This window comes from Jaculus jaculus, chromosome 3, assembly GCF_020740685.1.
Source record: "Jaculus jaculus isolate mJacJac1 chromosome 3, mJacJac1.mat.Y.cur, whole genome shotgun sequence".
NCBI lineage: Eukaryota > Metazoa > Chordata > Mammalia > Rodentia > Dipodidae > Jaculus > Jaculus jaculus.
This window is the reverse complement of record NC_059104.1, coordinates 156,939,641-156,952,731: the sequence shown is the minus strand read 5'-3', so window position 1 is coordinate 156,952,731 and position 13,091 is coordinate 156,939,641. Positions and strand designations below refer to the sequence as shown.

The 13,091-nt window shown below is 44.7% G+C and overlaps 1 protein-coding gene across 1 annotated transcript; it reads left to right on the top strand.

Moving 5' to 3' along the window:
* The first annotated feature begins 950 nt into the window (after positions 1 to 950).
* Prss23 (serine protease 23) lies at positions 951 to 11,111 on the top strand. Its single transcript, XM_045146288.1, has 2 exons — positions 951 to 1,021; positions 8,683 to 11,111. Exon 2 carries the CDS (start codon positions 8,694 to 8,696, stop codon positions 9,843 to 9,845), a length of 1,152 nt encoding a protein of 383 aa, XP_045002223.1. The 5' UTR covers positions 951 to 1,021; positions 8,683 to 8,693; the 3' UTR covers positions 9,846 to 11,111.
* The last annotated feature ends 1,980 nt before the right edge of the window (positions 11,112 to 13,091 follow it).

The window sequence follows — 13,091 nt, the reverse complement described above, 5'->3', positions numbered from 1 at the left end:
ATACAAGGCGATCTACACCTTTTCACCAGCACACCGGCCCCCCACCCGCCCGCCCGTATGTGAGCTGGCTCATAGGAGGCGCTTAGGAGATGGGAATCTATACTAGTACTAATGTATTAGTGGGGAAATAGCAGGGCTCTAGCTTTAGACCCTCCCGTGGTGAGGTCATTCCCCGGCTGTAGACTCCTTGAAGTGACTTAGGGTAACAGGCTCACTAGGCTAGGAGCTGGCTCCACCAGCTGGTGCCCTGCTGTCCAAATAAAAACCAGGCCAGGGGCCTCACCAGCTGCCCGATGCCCTCTGTGCTCTGAAGTACTTGCAATGCTGGGATGCGAGGCAGTCCTGCTACTGGAATACTTGGTGATGTGGGGGGGGGGGGGGTGTTGGGTGGAGAGGGTCTGCCACTCCTTTATTCGAAGCACTCCAAATGTACCCGAGAGAGGGGCTCACGGGTTTCAGACGACGTCTCCAATCTGCTGGGGGAGAGGGGGCCTCCAGGTGTGGCCTGCGTCCCTAACTCTAGGCTGGAGGGGACCACCCTTGGGCACACCTTCTAGTTGAGATTTGGCAGGCACTTCCCCACAGCGACGACCCTAGGATCGCCTTGGCTGCCCTCGGCGCCCCAGGCCCTGGAGCGCATGGTTCAGAGAGGGAAGGTGCGCGCGGTCCCCGGCCACAGCGAGTCCACCACAACCAACGCGGGGCCCAAGGGGGTCCTGGTGCCACGCCTCCGGGGTCCGCCCGCGCACGGATGTCCAGCCCAGGCCCTTAAGCGGCCAGCGGGGCCCCGGGCGGAGGCGGGCGGCGAGGGGAGGGGGCGGCGGGGCCGCGGCTGGAGGCGGGGCGGGCGGGCCGGGGAGGCGCGCGGGGCGGACCCGCTGCTGCGGGCGCTGCTGGGCGGCGGGCGGCACTCGGCCGGCGGCGCTGCGGGGCAGAGGCATGGGAGCCGCGCGCGGGCTCCGGGCGCCCACACCTGTGTGAGCCGGCGGCGGCCGCGGCCCGGGCGGGCTGCTCCACGCGGGTGAGTGAGGACGCGCCCGCGGGCTGGAGGGGAGGGCGCGCCGAGACCCCCGCGGCGTGCGGTGCTCGGGCGCGGGCGGGAGCGGGACAAAGGGACCGTGCGCGCTTGGCGAGGTGGGGTGACTCCCCGGACTGTGGGGGACACAGGCACCTCTCCTGGGCGGCAGTGCAGACCCCAGGCTGGAACCGAGCCTGGAGGAGAATCCACCCGAGACACAGGGGCTGTAAAGCACTGGGATTCGTGCAGGGTCACCCATGCAGTGAATGGGGCATGGAGACCTTGAAACTGCTGTCTTAGATGACGGGAGCTGGGTGCGGGTAGAGTGGAGTGGGCTCCAGGTAAACTCTCCTCGGCCCCCCACGAGGAAGGCTTCTTCCCCCACCCCCTCCACACCCACCACCACCACGATTTGCTTAAGTTTCGCATCCACTCTATGTGATTCCATCACGTTCTGAATATTAATTTTTAACCTAGACACGTGATTATGAACACACCTTAGCAAGCAAGAAAAAGGTGAGCAAACACAGGTTGGGAACAGGCTCTGTTCTCAGGAAGCTACTGGTGAGAGGTGCTTTGCGATGGGCGCTGAACCTAGAAAATGCTGTCGGTACTATCAAAACGTTGGAAGCAACTATTTCTTCTTCAGCCCTAGACAGTTATCAGATAGTTGTTAACTTTTCAATAAAATGAACTCCCCCCCAAAAAAAAAAAAACAAAACCTTTAAAAGATGAAGACTTGTTTAGATCAAGCAAGGTCAACAATCCCAACCAGAATACAGATGGGGTTGGTTACCCCACCCCACCCCACCGCAAGCATCTCATGAGAAACCGACAGATAAAAATCCTGCTTGTTTTACTGCCCATTGAGCGACACCCATGAGACTTCAGAAACAGCCTGTGGCTGGTGGGAAGTTGTTCATTATCAGAGTTAGAACAGGGCTTGTTCCTTCCAGCCTGTGAAGCTGAACTTGAGGGGCCATGTGTATTCCTTGGAAATAGGCAGGTCAATATTAGAATTTTCTTCAAGCCCTGCTGGAACAGTTGAATTTATAATTGAAGTCAGCTATGACCAAATTCCCTGTGGTAAATTAGTATCAGGATACTTATCACCCATGATTTTCAGAGGGTACTTGTGCATGAGAGCATTTAGGACAGACCTTATCACCGTCTTTCAAGAAGTGTCTTAGGGGGGTAAGTATGGTGGCACATGCGTGTAAATCCCAGCACTTGGAGAGCTGAGGCAGGAGAATGGTAAGTTTGAGGCCTGCCTGGGTTGAATCATGAGAACCCTCTAAATAAAACATTAAAAAAGGCTTTTGGGAGTGGGTTGGAAGTGGAATGGGAAGAGGGAGCAGAAAATGCCCCAGGAGCCATTAAGTTTACTTCTGAGTGTTCCCAGCATACAGACACCAGGCACACATGAAAAAAGTCCTCTCTTGGATTTTTCCCACTTAAATAGTTGACAGATAACTTACCAAGCTTTCATGTCCCTGAACTGGGAAGCAAGCATTTTCCAAGGTAACTAATATGGCTCCCATTTCTGTGTCACTGACAAGTATTCAGGTAGATGGTGAAGGTAGGTGTGTCTTTCTGTCTGTATGTAGCACAAGTGCCAAGGTGCCCATTAGTGTGTCTGAGAACATTGTTGGCCCGGGTCTACAGTGTTTCGTTGTCTCAGGTTCTGCTTCACCTCTTTCTCATGGATCTTGTAGGATAATGCGCCTAACATTATTCATGCGTAACTCCCACGGGCTCCAGGGAATCTGTTTCTTGTGGTCTCACCATTGACAGCTTTATGGACTCTGTTCCTCCACTGCCAGCTTGTCCCAGATCAGTAGTGCAGTTCATTTCGCCAAAAACTTGATAGAGAAGTTAAACTCTGACCATGAGATTGTGTTTGGAGTTGCCGGACTTACAAGTGCCCTCCAGTTTCTTGTACAAGACTCATTCTTAAACCATGATGTGATTTGGTCTGCTTTGTGTTAACACATTCAGTTCAAATGAGAGCAAGCCTAGCTGTGGGGTATCCACAGAGCTTTGTTCGTTTTTTTTCAGCATTTGTTTTAGTAATTAGCAGAGTCTCCTTGTCAAGGACCCTTGGTCACAGATTCTGTGGAGGATCCTTTGTCATCCTCCCAGTGGCATCCAAACTAGCATCTTCTTGCTGTTTCTTTCTGTCGCTGGTGTTGATAACAGTCACAGGATTTCACACCTTGTGCAACGGAGAATGGAAGTCTGAAGAACTCATTCACTCCTTTGCTTATAGAAGTTAAACCATTCTTTAAACACTGACCCCCTTGAGGAAATCCATGTTGTTAAAGGTTTTGAAAACTGATGTGTAGAATGAGAGATGACAGTCCCACTGCCCAGTCTCCAAAGAGATTATTGTTTGTACATCTGATAACGTGCAAAGTCCCTCTACCGTAATGTTATTAGTGGGCTTAGGAAGTGACAGCATACTCACGGAGCATAAATAAATTGAGACACTGGACAGGGAGACAGTGGCTCATGTTACATGGCAAAGCAGGAGTGTGTAAACCCCTTATGAGTCAGATACCCAGAGTTGGAAAAGAAATACAGTGTCTGTGTTACTAAGCATGGTGAAAACATATTTGCTTACCTTAGTTTTCCATTCTGGTTTTCCATTTAGGTGAAGTGATGCATAAAAATATTTAGTTGGAAACTTGAAAAGATAATTTATGTGTATACGGAAACTGTGCCCTGCAGAGATTCATTCTTAGAAATAAAATTCTATCGACCTAAAATGTCTTCATCAACATTTAGCTCTAATGAAGTTAGGATTTGGAAATGTTCATCCCTTTTTTACAAGATAAGTTTTTCCAGACAACTCTACAAGGTGATCCTTTTGTAAACATGAGAGGGAATTTAAGGTTATATGACACATTTGTTACCTTTCCATCTCTGGAATTAGGCTTCTTAAAAAATTATATCTGTTTAAATCCTTGAATACCAGTGTTTAAATTGGTGTGAATGAGCAACACACAGGCTTGGCTTGAATTTGTAAGCCTGGTAACTAACTGTAACTATCCACTTGTCAGGTGAGTTGAGAACTAAATGTGAGGCCACCTACTTTTAAAGCATCCCAGCTCATCATTGACTGTGTCAGAATAGGTCTGAACACCTCAGGAAAGACCCTTCATGAACAACAGGGTTCTTTAATCTCCTCTTGTCTTAACAGCATCCAGGCCCAGCCATCCTCCAATAAGTTCTTGAAAGCTGCCCTCTGCTGGAGGCATTTGTTTCTGTTGCAGACTGAGTCTGAAGATTTTTATCTCACAGGGATAACAGATTAATGGGCTGTATTTTTCTTTCTTTTCCCCCTGTGCCTCCAGCATCCATAAACAACAACACATTCTCTGACATACCTAGACTTTTTTTGATGGTGGAATATTATGCCAGTAGAGAATCATGGATGTGAAAGGACCAATGCACGTGATCATCTGGCTCCGGTTCCTATTCAGAACATTTCTAGCTCACCCTAGATAAAGGAGCAACTGACTTAGGAAGCTTGTAACCTCAATACAGAGGCCATTTTAAGTCTATTTGAGGACACTAGAACATGCAGCCTTCCCTCTCAATTGCTCATCAGGCTTCAAAAGTATAATCAATTATGGGGGAAAAAAATTGCTTCATTATTTTCCCAAAATCTTCATTAGTTTCTGTATCTGAATTAAAGTTTTAATTTTAAGAAGTGCATACAAACCTTAAGAAAGACATAGGATGCTGTCAGGCACAACAGTTCTTATCATATACAGGTGAGCAATAGCACAAGGAAGTTATAAGTAATGTTACAAACCAACAGAAATTCATGCTTCAAAAAAGTTGATTCAAAAAGATTGAAGCTTTTTTTCCCCCCCTAAGGCTTTAGAACTCTTTTTCTCATAGACAGCTGACTTCTTCATGACTCTTGGCTAAATGATCAGAATTTATGTCGTCAGGACTCTGAATTATATTCTGTTACACGGAAGGCTCTTCAGCATTCTACCACTTGTAAGCAATCAGCAAAATTTTGACACAAAGTCATGTATCATTTTGCAAAGAGGAAACTTGAACATCTATATTGAGAGGTTGAAGGGAGCCTATAGGAGCGAGAAGCCAGCTGACCTACCCATGCTCACAGCCCAAGGAAAGTCCGGCTACGGTTGCATATCTTGTGATTCTCCTGAATGGTTTCTAATGACATTGTTTCTTTCTCAAACAGACTAACATCACAGAGAGAGAGAGAGAGCGAGAGAGAGAGAGAGTGTGTGTGTGTCTGATGGCAGCGCTTGTGAAATGGGGCATACTTCGAAGCTTTTGAAAGTATTTTTTAAATAAACAGGGATTTACTGTACAGGCAAAACACTGGGGAAAATAAAATTACAGTTAATTTTCCCTGTGTGGATGATTAACTCATTAAGATAGGTTCTTAGATAAATAAAGCTTTTTTAATGTCCTTGCACTTGCTTCAGAGTATTTCCAGTTATTCTCTCTCATGACACCCTTGTCAGTGAAGTATTTCCATTTTTAGGTACATGAATAAGATGCAAATAACACTATAATTCTGGTGCAGCTGGTAATCCAAACTCTATACATCTGGGATACAATTAGATACAAACCACAGATTTGGGATTTGAGGGCCTGTGCTTGAGAAGGCAATGGGAGGGCATCATGATGCCCACGGTCTTCTCCCACCCTGAGGATGGAGAACGTGACCTGGAATCAGCCGCAAACTGTCGCTCCTACGGTCTCGTCTCTACTCTCCCCTCCAAGGCCGTGTTTTAAAAACAGGAATACTTGGCAGCTTGAACTTCTGGATTCTGTGTCCTTAAGATAAGCTGAAGTAAAAACTCAATATGGTGTATCTGCTGCTCAGTGTTAGTAAAATCAATGTTTTCCACGTTATTCAAAAGGAGGAGGGGATGAGGTGTTATGGTCTGAGATATAGTCGTGAGGGAGACTTCAGATTTCTTTGAGCAGGTGTCACACTTATCAAGGATTCTGATGTGACTAGGCCGAGACGAGGCTGTTCCAGCCCTAGATGAGCTCAAGAGCTGGACCATCAGTTAGTAGATGGCAATAGTCACACTGAGCATGCCCAACTTATCCTGGCTAGTTACCATCATGACATTGCCAAGATCTTCACCGCAGGATGGCCTCTGCCAGCATCATCATACCTCCTTCGTCCACTAACTTTGAACTAATAGTCTTACCAGTGTCACCACTGGCACATGCACACACGCATGCACACATCCATGCATGCCATGATTTCAAGGTCGTAAATAATTAAAGGCATTCCTCTTCACCAAATGGCCTTTTCTATGTAGAATAATGGAGAGAGGCAAAGTTTTGTTTTGTTTGTTTTTCTTTTTTAGGTAGGGTCTCACTCTGGCCCAGAGTGACCTGGAATTCACCATGTAGTCTTAGGTTGGCCTCCAGCTCATGATGACCCTCCTACAGCAGCCTTCCCAGTGCTGGGATCAAACATATGCACCACCACACCCAAGAAGCAGAGTTTTAAGGAATTAGGAAATCCCAGAGAATTGGCTTCCTCGGGAATCTCAACCTTTCCTTCCCCCATTACTATTCTCCCTGCAGAAGTAGAATTCAAGAATGAAGAACAAAAGGATAGCAGAGGCAACTAATATACACATTTTTCAGTGTATAGGTATTGCGAATGTGGACTGGCCTGCTCAGGTGGACTAGATCAAATCGGTGGAGTTTTCAGTTGTATGCAAAGCAAGCACAAGGCACCCAGAAGTTGCCAGTGTGTGTGGACCCTCCAAGTGGGAGATTGAGACTTAGGAAATGACGGTTTCTTGTCCTGTCCCTGCTTTATTCCCCTAGCCAGCCTCTTGAGACATGCCCTTCCTGTCTCATTCCGGGACTCCTGATTGTGAATGAATTACCCTACCTGCTGAGATAGCTGAACCAGGAGATTCAGAGCGAGAGCCCACTGATGCTTTAACACTGATGAAAGCACTTCCCATCCTCTTTTGACATTGTTTTGCTTGTGGAAAGATTGGCCCACACCTTTTAAACATAGTGTTTGGGATAACATCTGAACTCTGGTATTTAATTGGCATAGCCCTTCATAATCAGGCTCTTGCCTGCTGTCTCCGCCATGTTCTCTGACACCCTTGCCGAGCTCAGTGTAATTCCTGAAATGACTCACACTGTTTCACAGGCTATTTTTCTTTCTAGGGGTATCCTTCTCGCTATCTTCGTTTACCTACTAGTTTTTCAACTTCAGCATCTACTTCAAGTTCACCCTCCCATAGAACACCTCCCCTGTTCCTTTTACTTTCCTACATCTGACTTTCCCCTCTGTGTATGACCTACCATATCCATTATATCTCTATCATTGGAGGTCACCATGCATCATTCAAAAACCATTTATGAACCATGGAATTCATTGACTTTTCCAGTAACACAAGCATTCACTCCATAAATCTTTCTAATGCTCCAATAGATCCAACTTGAAGGCATTAAACTAGCTGGGAACACAGATAACACCACCTAAAAAATAACCAACAGTAATAGTCATAAAGTTATACCTCATGCATTATTACAGTTTCAGAACTTTGACAAAGATCCTTTTAATTATATCATCATAATTCAAAGAAAAATGCAATATCTTGGTTTCTAGAGGCCTGACTACTTGGAAACTAAATATATAAAGATGAAGGTTATTCTAAATTCAAAGTTAGCAGCTATGGAATTCTCTTACCACCTTCCAAATGCTGTCATGTGTTAGAGACAGGATTCCTAGTACGATGATGTCTACTCCTGGATGCCTTGGCCACTCAGTAAGGTGTGTACTGAGATTCATACTCTTGATAAGCGAGATGCCCCAAAAATATTTTAAGAATGTACTATAATGAGAATAAGAGAGAAGAAATAAAGAAAATCCAGGGACCGGGAAGGTAGGTAGGACAGGGTGAATAGTCGAGTACAAAGAAAGTTCAAGATCACATGGGAGTTAGGGTTGGTCAACGATTCACCTGACGTCTGATAACAGCCTGTGCCACCTGCAGTGTGTCAACATAAAGGGCTTCTTAAACAAGAGGGCAAGAGGGGTTGGAAAGATGGTTCATTTGCTTAGAGCACTTGCTGTGTAAGTGTGAGTACTGGCGTTTGATCCTCAACACCTCATAAAAAGAAGAACTGGGCATGGCTGTGCATACCTGTAACCTCGGTTCCAAGGGTGGAGACTAGGAAGAGACAGGAGGACCACTGGAACTTGTAGAGAGTTCAAAGTTCATAAGACTCTGGGCAAAATGAGGTGGAACAATGACTGAGGAGGACACCCAATGTCTTCCTCTGTCCTCCACATGTGGATGCATGGGGCACGTGTATCTTTACACACACATGCATAAACCACACATGGTAATATCCCACATATACTACACACACACACACACACACACACACACAGAACAAACTTCATTTAGGAATCTCAGCCATAGGAATATTTCCATGTCCACACTCCTGCCTTGTAAGAGCACATTTTCTAAGGAGTCATCTCTCCACCTGAATTCTGTCTGAGGAAGGCTCACAGACTTAGAAGCGATAAATCTACATGCTGGCAGGCTCTGCCAGGCTGCGGTCAATGAGTTTCAGCCCTTGCCCTTCTGACCATGATGTCTTTGTTTCTACAGAGGTGCTCAGCATGGCAGGGATGCCAGGACTCCTCATCTTCCTCCTCCTCCTGCTCTGCACTGTCGGGCAGGTGAGTCCCTACAGTGCCCCGCTGAAACCTACTTGGCCAGCTTACCGCCTCCCTGTTGTCTTGCCTCAGTCTACTCTCAACTTAGCCAAGCCAGATTTTGGAGCCAAAGCCAAATTGGAGGTATCGTCCTCCTGTGGACCCCAGTGTCACAAGGGAGCACCGCTGCCCACCTATGAAGAGGCCAAGCAGTACCTGTCCTATGAAACACTCTATGCCAATGGCAGCCGCACAGAGACCCAGGTGGGCATCTACATCCTCAGCAATGGCCAAAGAGGAGCTCAACACCGAGACTCGGAGGCCCCGGGAAAGTCTCGGCGGAAGCGACAGATTTATGGCTACGACAGCAGGTTCAGTATCTTTGGGAAAGACTTTCTGCTCAACTACCCTTTCTCCACATCAGTGAAGTTGTCAACAGGCTGTACTGGGACCCTGGTGGCAGAGAAACATGTTCTCACAGCTGCCCACTGCATACATGATGGGAAGACTTACGTGAAGGGAACACAAAAACTCCGAGTGGGCTTCCTGAAGCCCAAGTATAAAGACGGTGGTCGAGAGGCCAACAGCTCAAGCCCAGCCATGCCGGAGAAGATGAAATTTCAGTGGATCCGAGTGAAACGCACCCACGTACCCAAAGGCTGGATCAAGGGCAATGCCAATGACATCGGCATGGATTATGACTACGCCCTCCTGGAACTCAAGAAACCCCACAAGAGAAAGTTCATGAAGATTGGGGTGAGCCCTCCTGCTAAACAGCTGCCAGGGGGCAGGATCCACTTTTCTGGCTATGACAACGATCGGCCGGGCAATTTGGTGTACCGCTTCTGCGATGTCAAAGACGAGACGTACGACCTGCTCTACCAGCAGTGTGATGCTCAGCCCGGGGCCAGCGGGTCGGGAGTCTACGTGAGGATGTGGAAGAGACAGCAGCAGAAGTGGGAGAGAAAAATTATTGGCATCTTTTCAGGGCACCAGTGGGTGGACATGAATGGTTCTCCACAGGATTTCAACGTGGCTGTTAGAATCACCCCTCTCAAATATGCCCAGATTTGCTACTGGATTAAAGGAAACTACCTGGATTGCAGGGAGGGGTGACACAATGTTCCTTCTTGACAGCACTTACTGGTCTTCTTGTAAGAAAGGCCAAACTGTGTGTGTGTGTGTGTGTGTGTGTGTGTGTGTGTGTCATGTGGCATATTCTATTCTTTACTTAATTTCTTACAATTTTAAAATGACTGGCTTTATTTGAAAACTGATGTGTATATCATATCATTTAAGCAGTTTGAAATCATATTTTTACATATATAAAATACTGATGTTTAGGGAAATAGGAATATTTGGTAATTAAGTTAAACCTCCACTCATTTGAGAACTTTGATTTTTACTTCATTGACACTTCAAAGGTTTATATGAAATATGTGACATGCAGGGGATATAGATTCTTATATTTGTGTATGTATGTTTATTCTTCTGAGATTTCTAACTTGATATTTTTATAAGGCTGGCTATTGATGCTTCCAAATGGTAGTATAACTGTGAGGAATGATCACAACCCTCCAATATGCAGTTGCAGTATTTTGGATTTGGAGGCATTTTCATAGCGGTCCTTGGACAATTAAATAATTTATTGGCTAAATCAATATATGATGCACAGATTAAACCATATCTTAGAGTAAACCAGTGCCCAAAGCTGCTTTCAATTTGAAAATAAATGTTTCTTTTCCAAAAACTGTTGCTCTATTTTATGAGAAGTCTGATTGTGGCTCTGGCAACTTTACAGTCACACCAGAGTCAGCAAGATCATTCATCTCATCCCTTCCACTGAGCAGGATCTCACTCACATTGCTCGAGCTAGCAGTTTCTCAAAAGACAATCATCATGGCCTCATTAGTACAGGCTATATTTCTTCTCAACTCACAGTTATTGTCACAATAAAAGCAATCATTTTACCTCCAGAGTGCAACACATCTCATGTCTTACCATCGGGATGGGTAATGCAAAATGGATTAAATTCTGGAAAACAATGGGTGCATTACTCAGAAGATGTCACAACAGAATAACCACATTTCTGAAGCCTGACACTGTCACATAGCAGAATGAAAAATTCTCCTGCATAGTTTTCAACATGTTTTTGGATAGCTGTGGGCTTATTCAATTTGCAAGCTGTGCTGTCTTACTGTACTTTTTAGAGTAAAAATGCTGGGAAGTTGCATTAAGACAAACATGTATGACTTTTTCCCCAAGCTTTAAACTTTTCTAGAATGCTCTAGGCTATAGATATAATCAGATACAACAGTAAACAGACAAAAGGAATGAAAACAAGTCAAAATCTGCACCTCAATAAATGTCTTTTAAACATGATGAGCCTGTGCATCAAGAAATATTTTAACTTTCCCTGTATTTTTATTTCATGGCTTTCTGCCATGAATACACTTTCAAGTATACTGGTAGAGGGGGGAAAAGGTCGGGGGGATGCAATATGAGGTTGCTGTTTTCTGTGTTGCACCTTAGGTCATTTTGACCTATGTTGGGGCTCTGAAGACATTCAAATACCACTGTCACCTGGTGGCTTGTTTTCTTGGGTTTTATAAAGGCTAATTCTGATAAGGCAGTAAAGGCTACACTCTATCCTGCTTCATGTCACATATTATGCATAGCAAAGAGATGCAGCAGGAACCCTGGGTGCTTGTATGGCTTACTTCGAAATCTAGCAGCAATCTCGCCTGTGGAAGAAGAGATATCTATTTTTGTGTCTGGTAATTGGGGATTTTGCTTGGTTTTGTTTTTGCTTGATGCAGACAGGGAAGGTAGGAGAGAGAGGGGGGAGAGAGAGAAAATTGCTAATTTTTAAAATAGGTGCTCCTTTTCTAAAGTTCCTTGATCTCTGGATTTTGATTTCTTGCAAAGTTAGATAATGGCATGGTCAACACGATCAGGGTTTGGTTCACAAGTAAATGACATGACTGAAGGATGGCACCCATATGTCCTGCTCAGCATTCCCATAGAATGGGAAAGGAAAAATGCCAAGTAATTCAACATGTTCATCTTTGCAGTTGCATAAAGAGTGATGCCAAAGTATCACGGTAGTTGAAAAAACCAGCAATAGTGTTATAACTGCTACTACACATGTATTAGTTATACACATTGTAGGTATGTAGCAAGGCTAGTGGAACTGTGTTTCCCAAAATGTCCCTTGAACACTTGCCCCTTAGGATTTTCTACCACAGATGGAAAGGGTACTGCCATCAAGTTGGAGGGAGATGCTGTGAGGTCTCTCTCAGGGATTCGCACACCTGCTCAAACGTTGAAGGCTCTCAAAAGTCCTGCTGAGATTTACAAAAGAAAAAAAAAGATAGACTAAAAACAAAACAGTTTGAGCAACAAAATAAGGCTGATAGTATCACCATACCTGATAGTAAGCTATATCACAAAGCCATAGTAACAAAAACAGCATGGTACTGGCATAAAAACAGACACATAGATCAATGGAACAGAATAGAGGACCCAGATGTTAATCCAGACAGCTACAGACATCTGATTTTTGACAAAAAATGCCAAAAATATTAACCAGAGAAAAGACAGCCTCTTCAACAAGTAGCAATGGGAAAACTAGATGTCTATGTGTAGAAAGATGAAACCAGATCCTTGTCTTTCTCCATGCACAAGAATCAAGTCCAAATGGATCAGAGACCTTAATATAAGACCTGACACTCTGAAATTGCTAGAGGAAAAGGTAGGGGAAACCCTCCAACATATTGACATAGGTAATGAATTTCTGAATATAACCCCAATTGCTCAGGAAATAAAACCACTAATCAACTACTGGGAACTCATAAAATTACAAAGCTTTTGTACAGCAAAGGACACTGAATAGAGCAAAGTGACAATGTACAGAATGGAAGAAAGTCTTTGCCAGCTACACATCTGATAGAGGATTAATAACCAGAATATACAAAAAACTCAAAAATTCAAAGGGAAGAGTGAGGGGAGGGAGGGAATTACCATGGGATATTGTTTACAATTATGGAAGTTGTCATTAAAAAATAATAATAAAATAAAACAATAAAAATGGGCTATGAAACTAAATAGAGTTCTCATCAGAAGAAATACAGATGGCATATAAACATCTAAAAAAGTGTCCTACATCCTTAGCCACAAGGGAAATGCAAATTAAAACTACTTTGAGATTCCATTTCTTTCCTGTCAGAATGGCTACCATCAAGAAAACAAATAGCAATAAATATTGTCGAGGATGTGGAAAAGGGGGAACCCTGCTACGGTTGGTGGGAATGTAATCTGGTACAGCCATTGTGGAAGTCAGTGTGGAGGTTCTTTAGACAG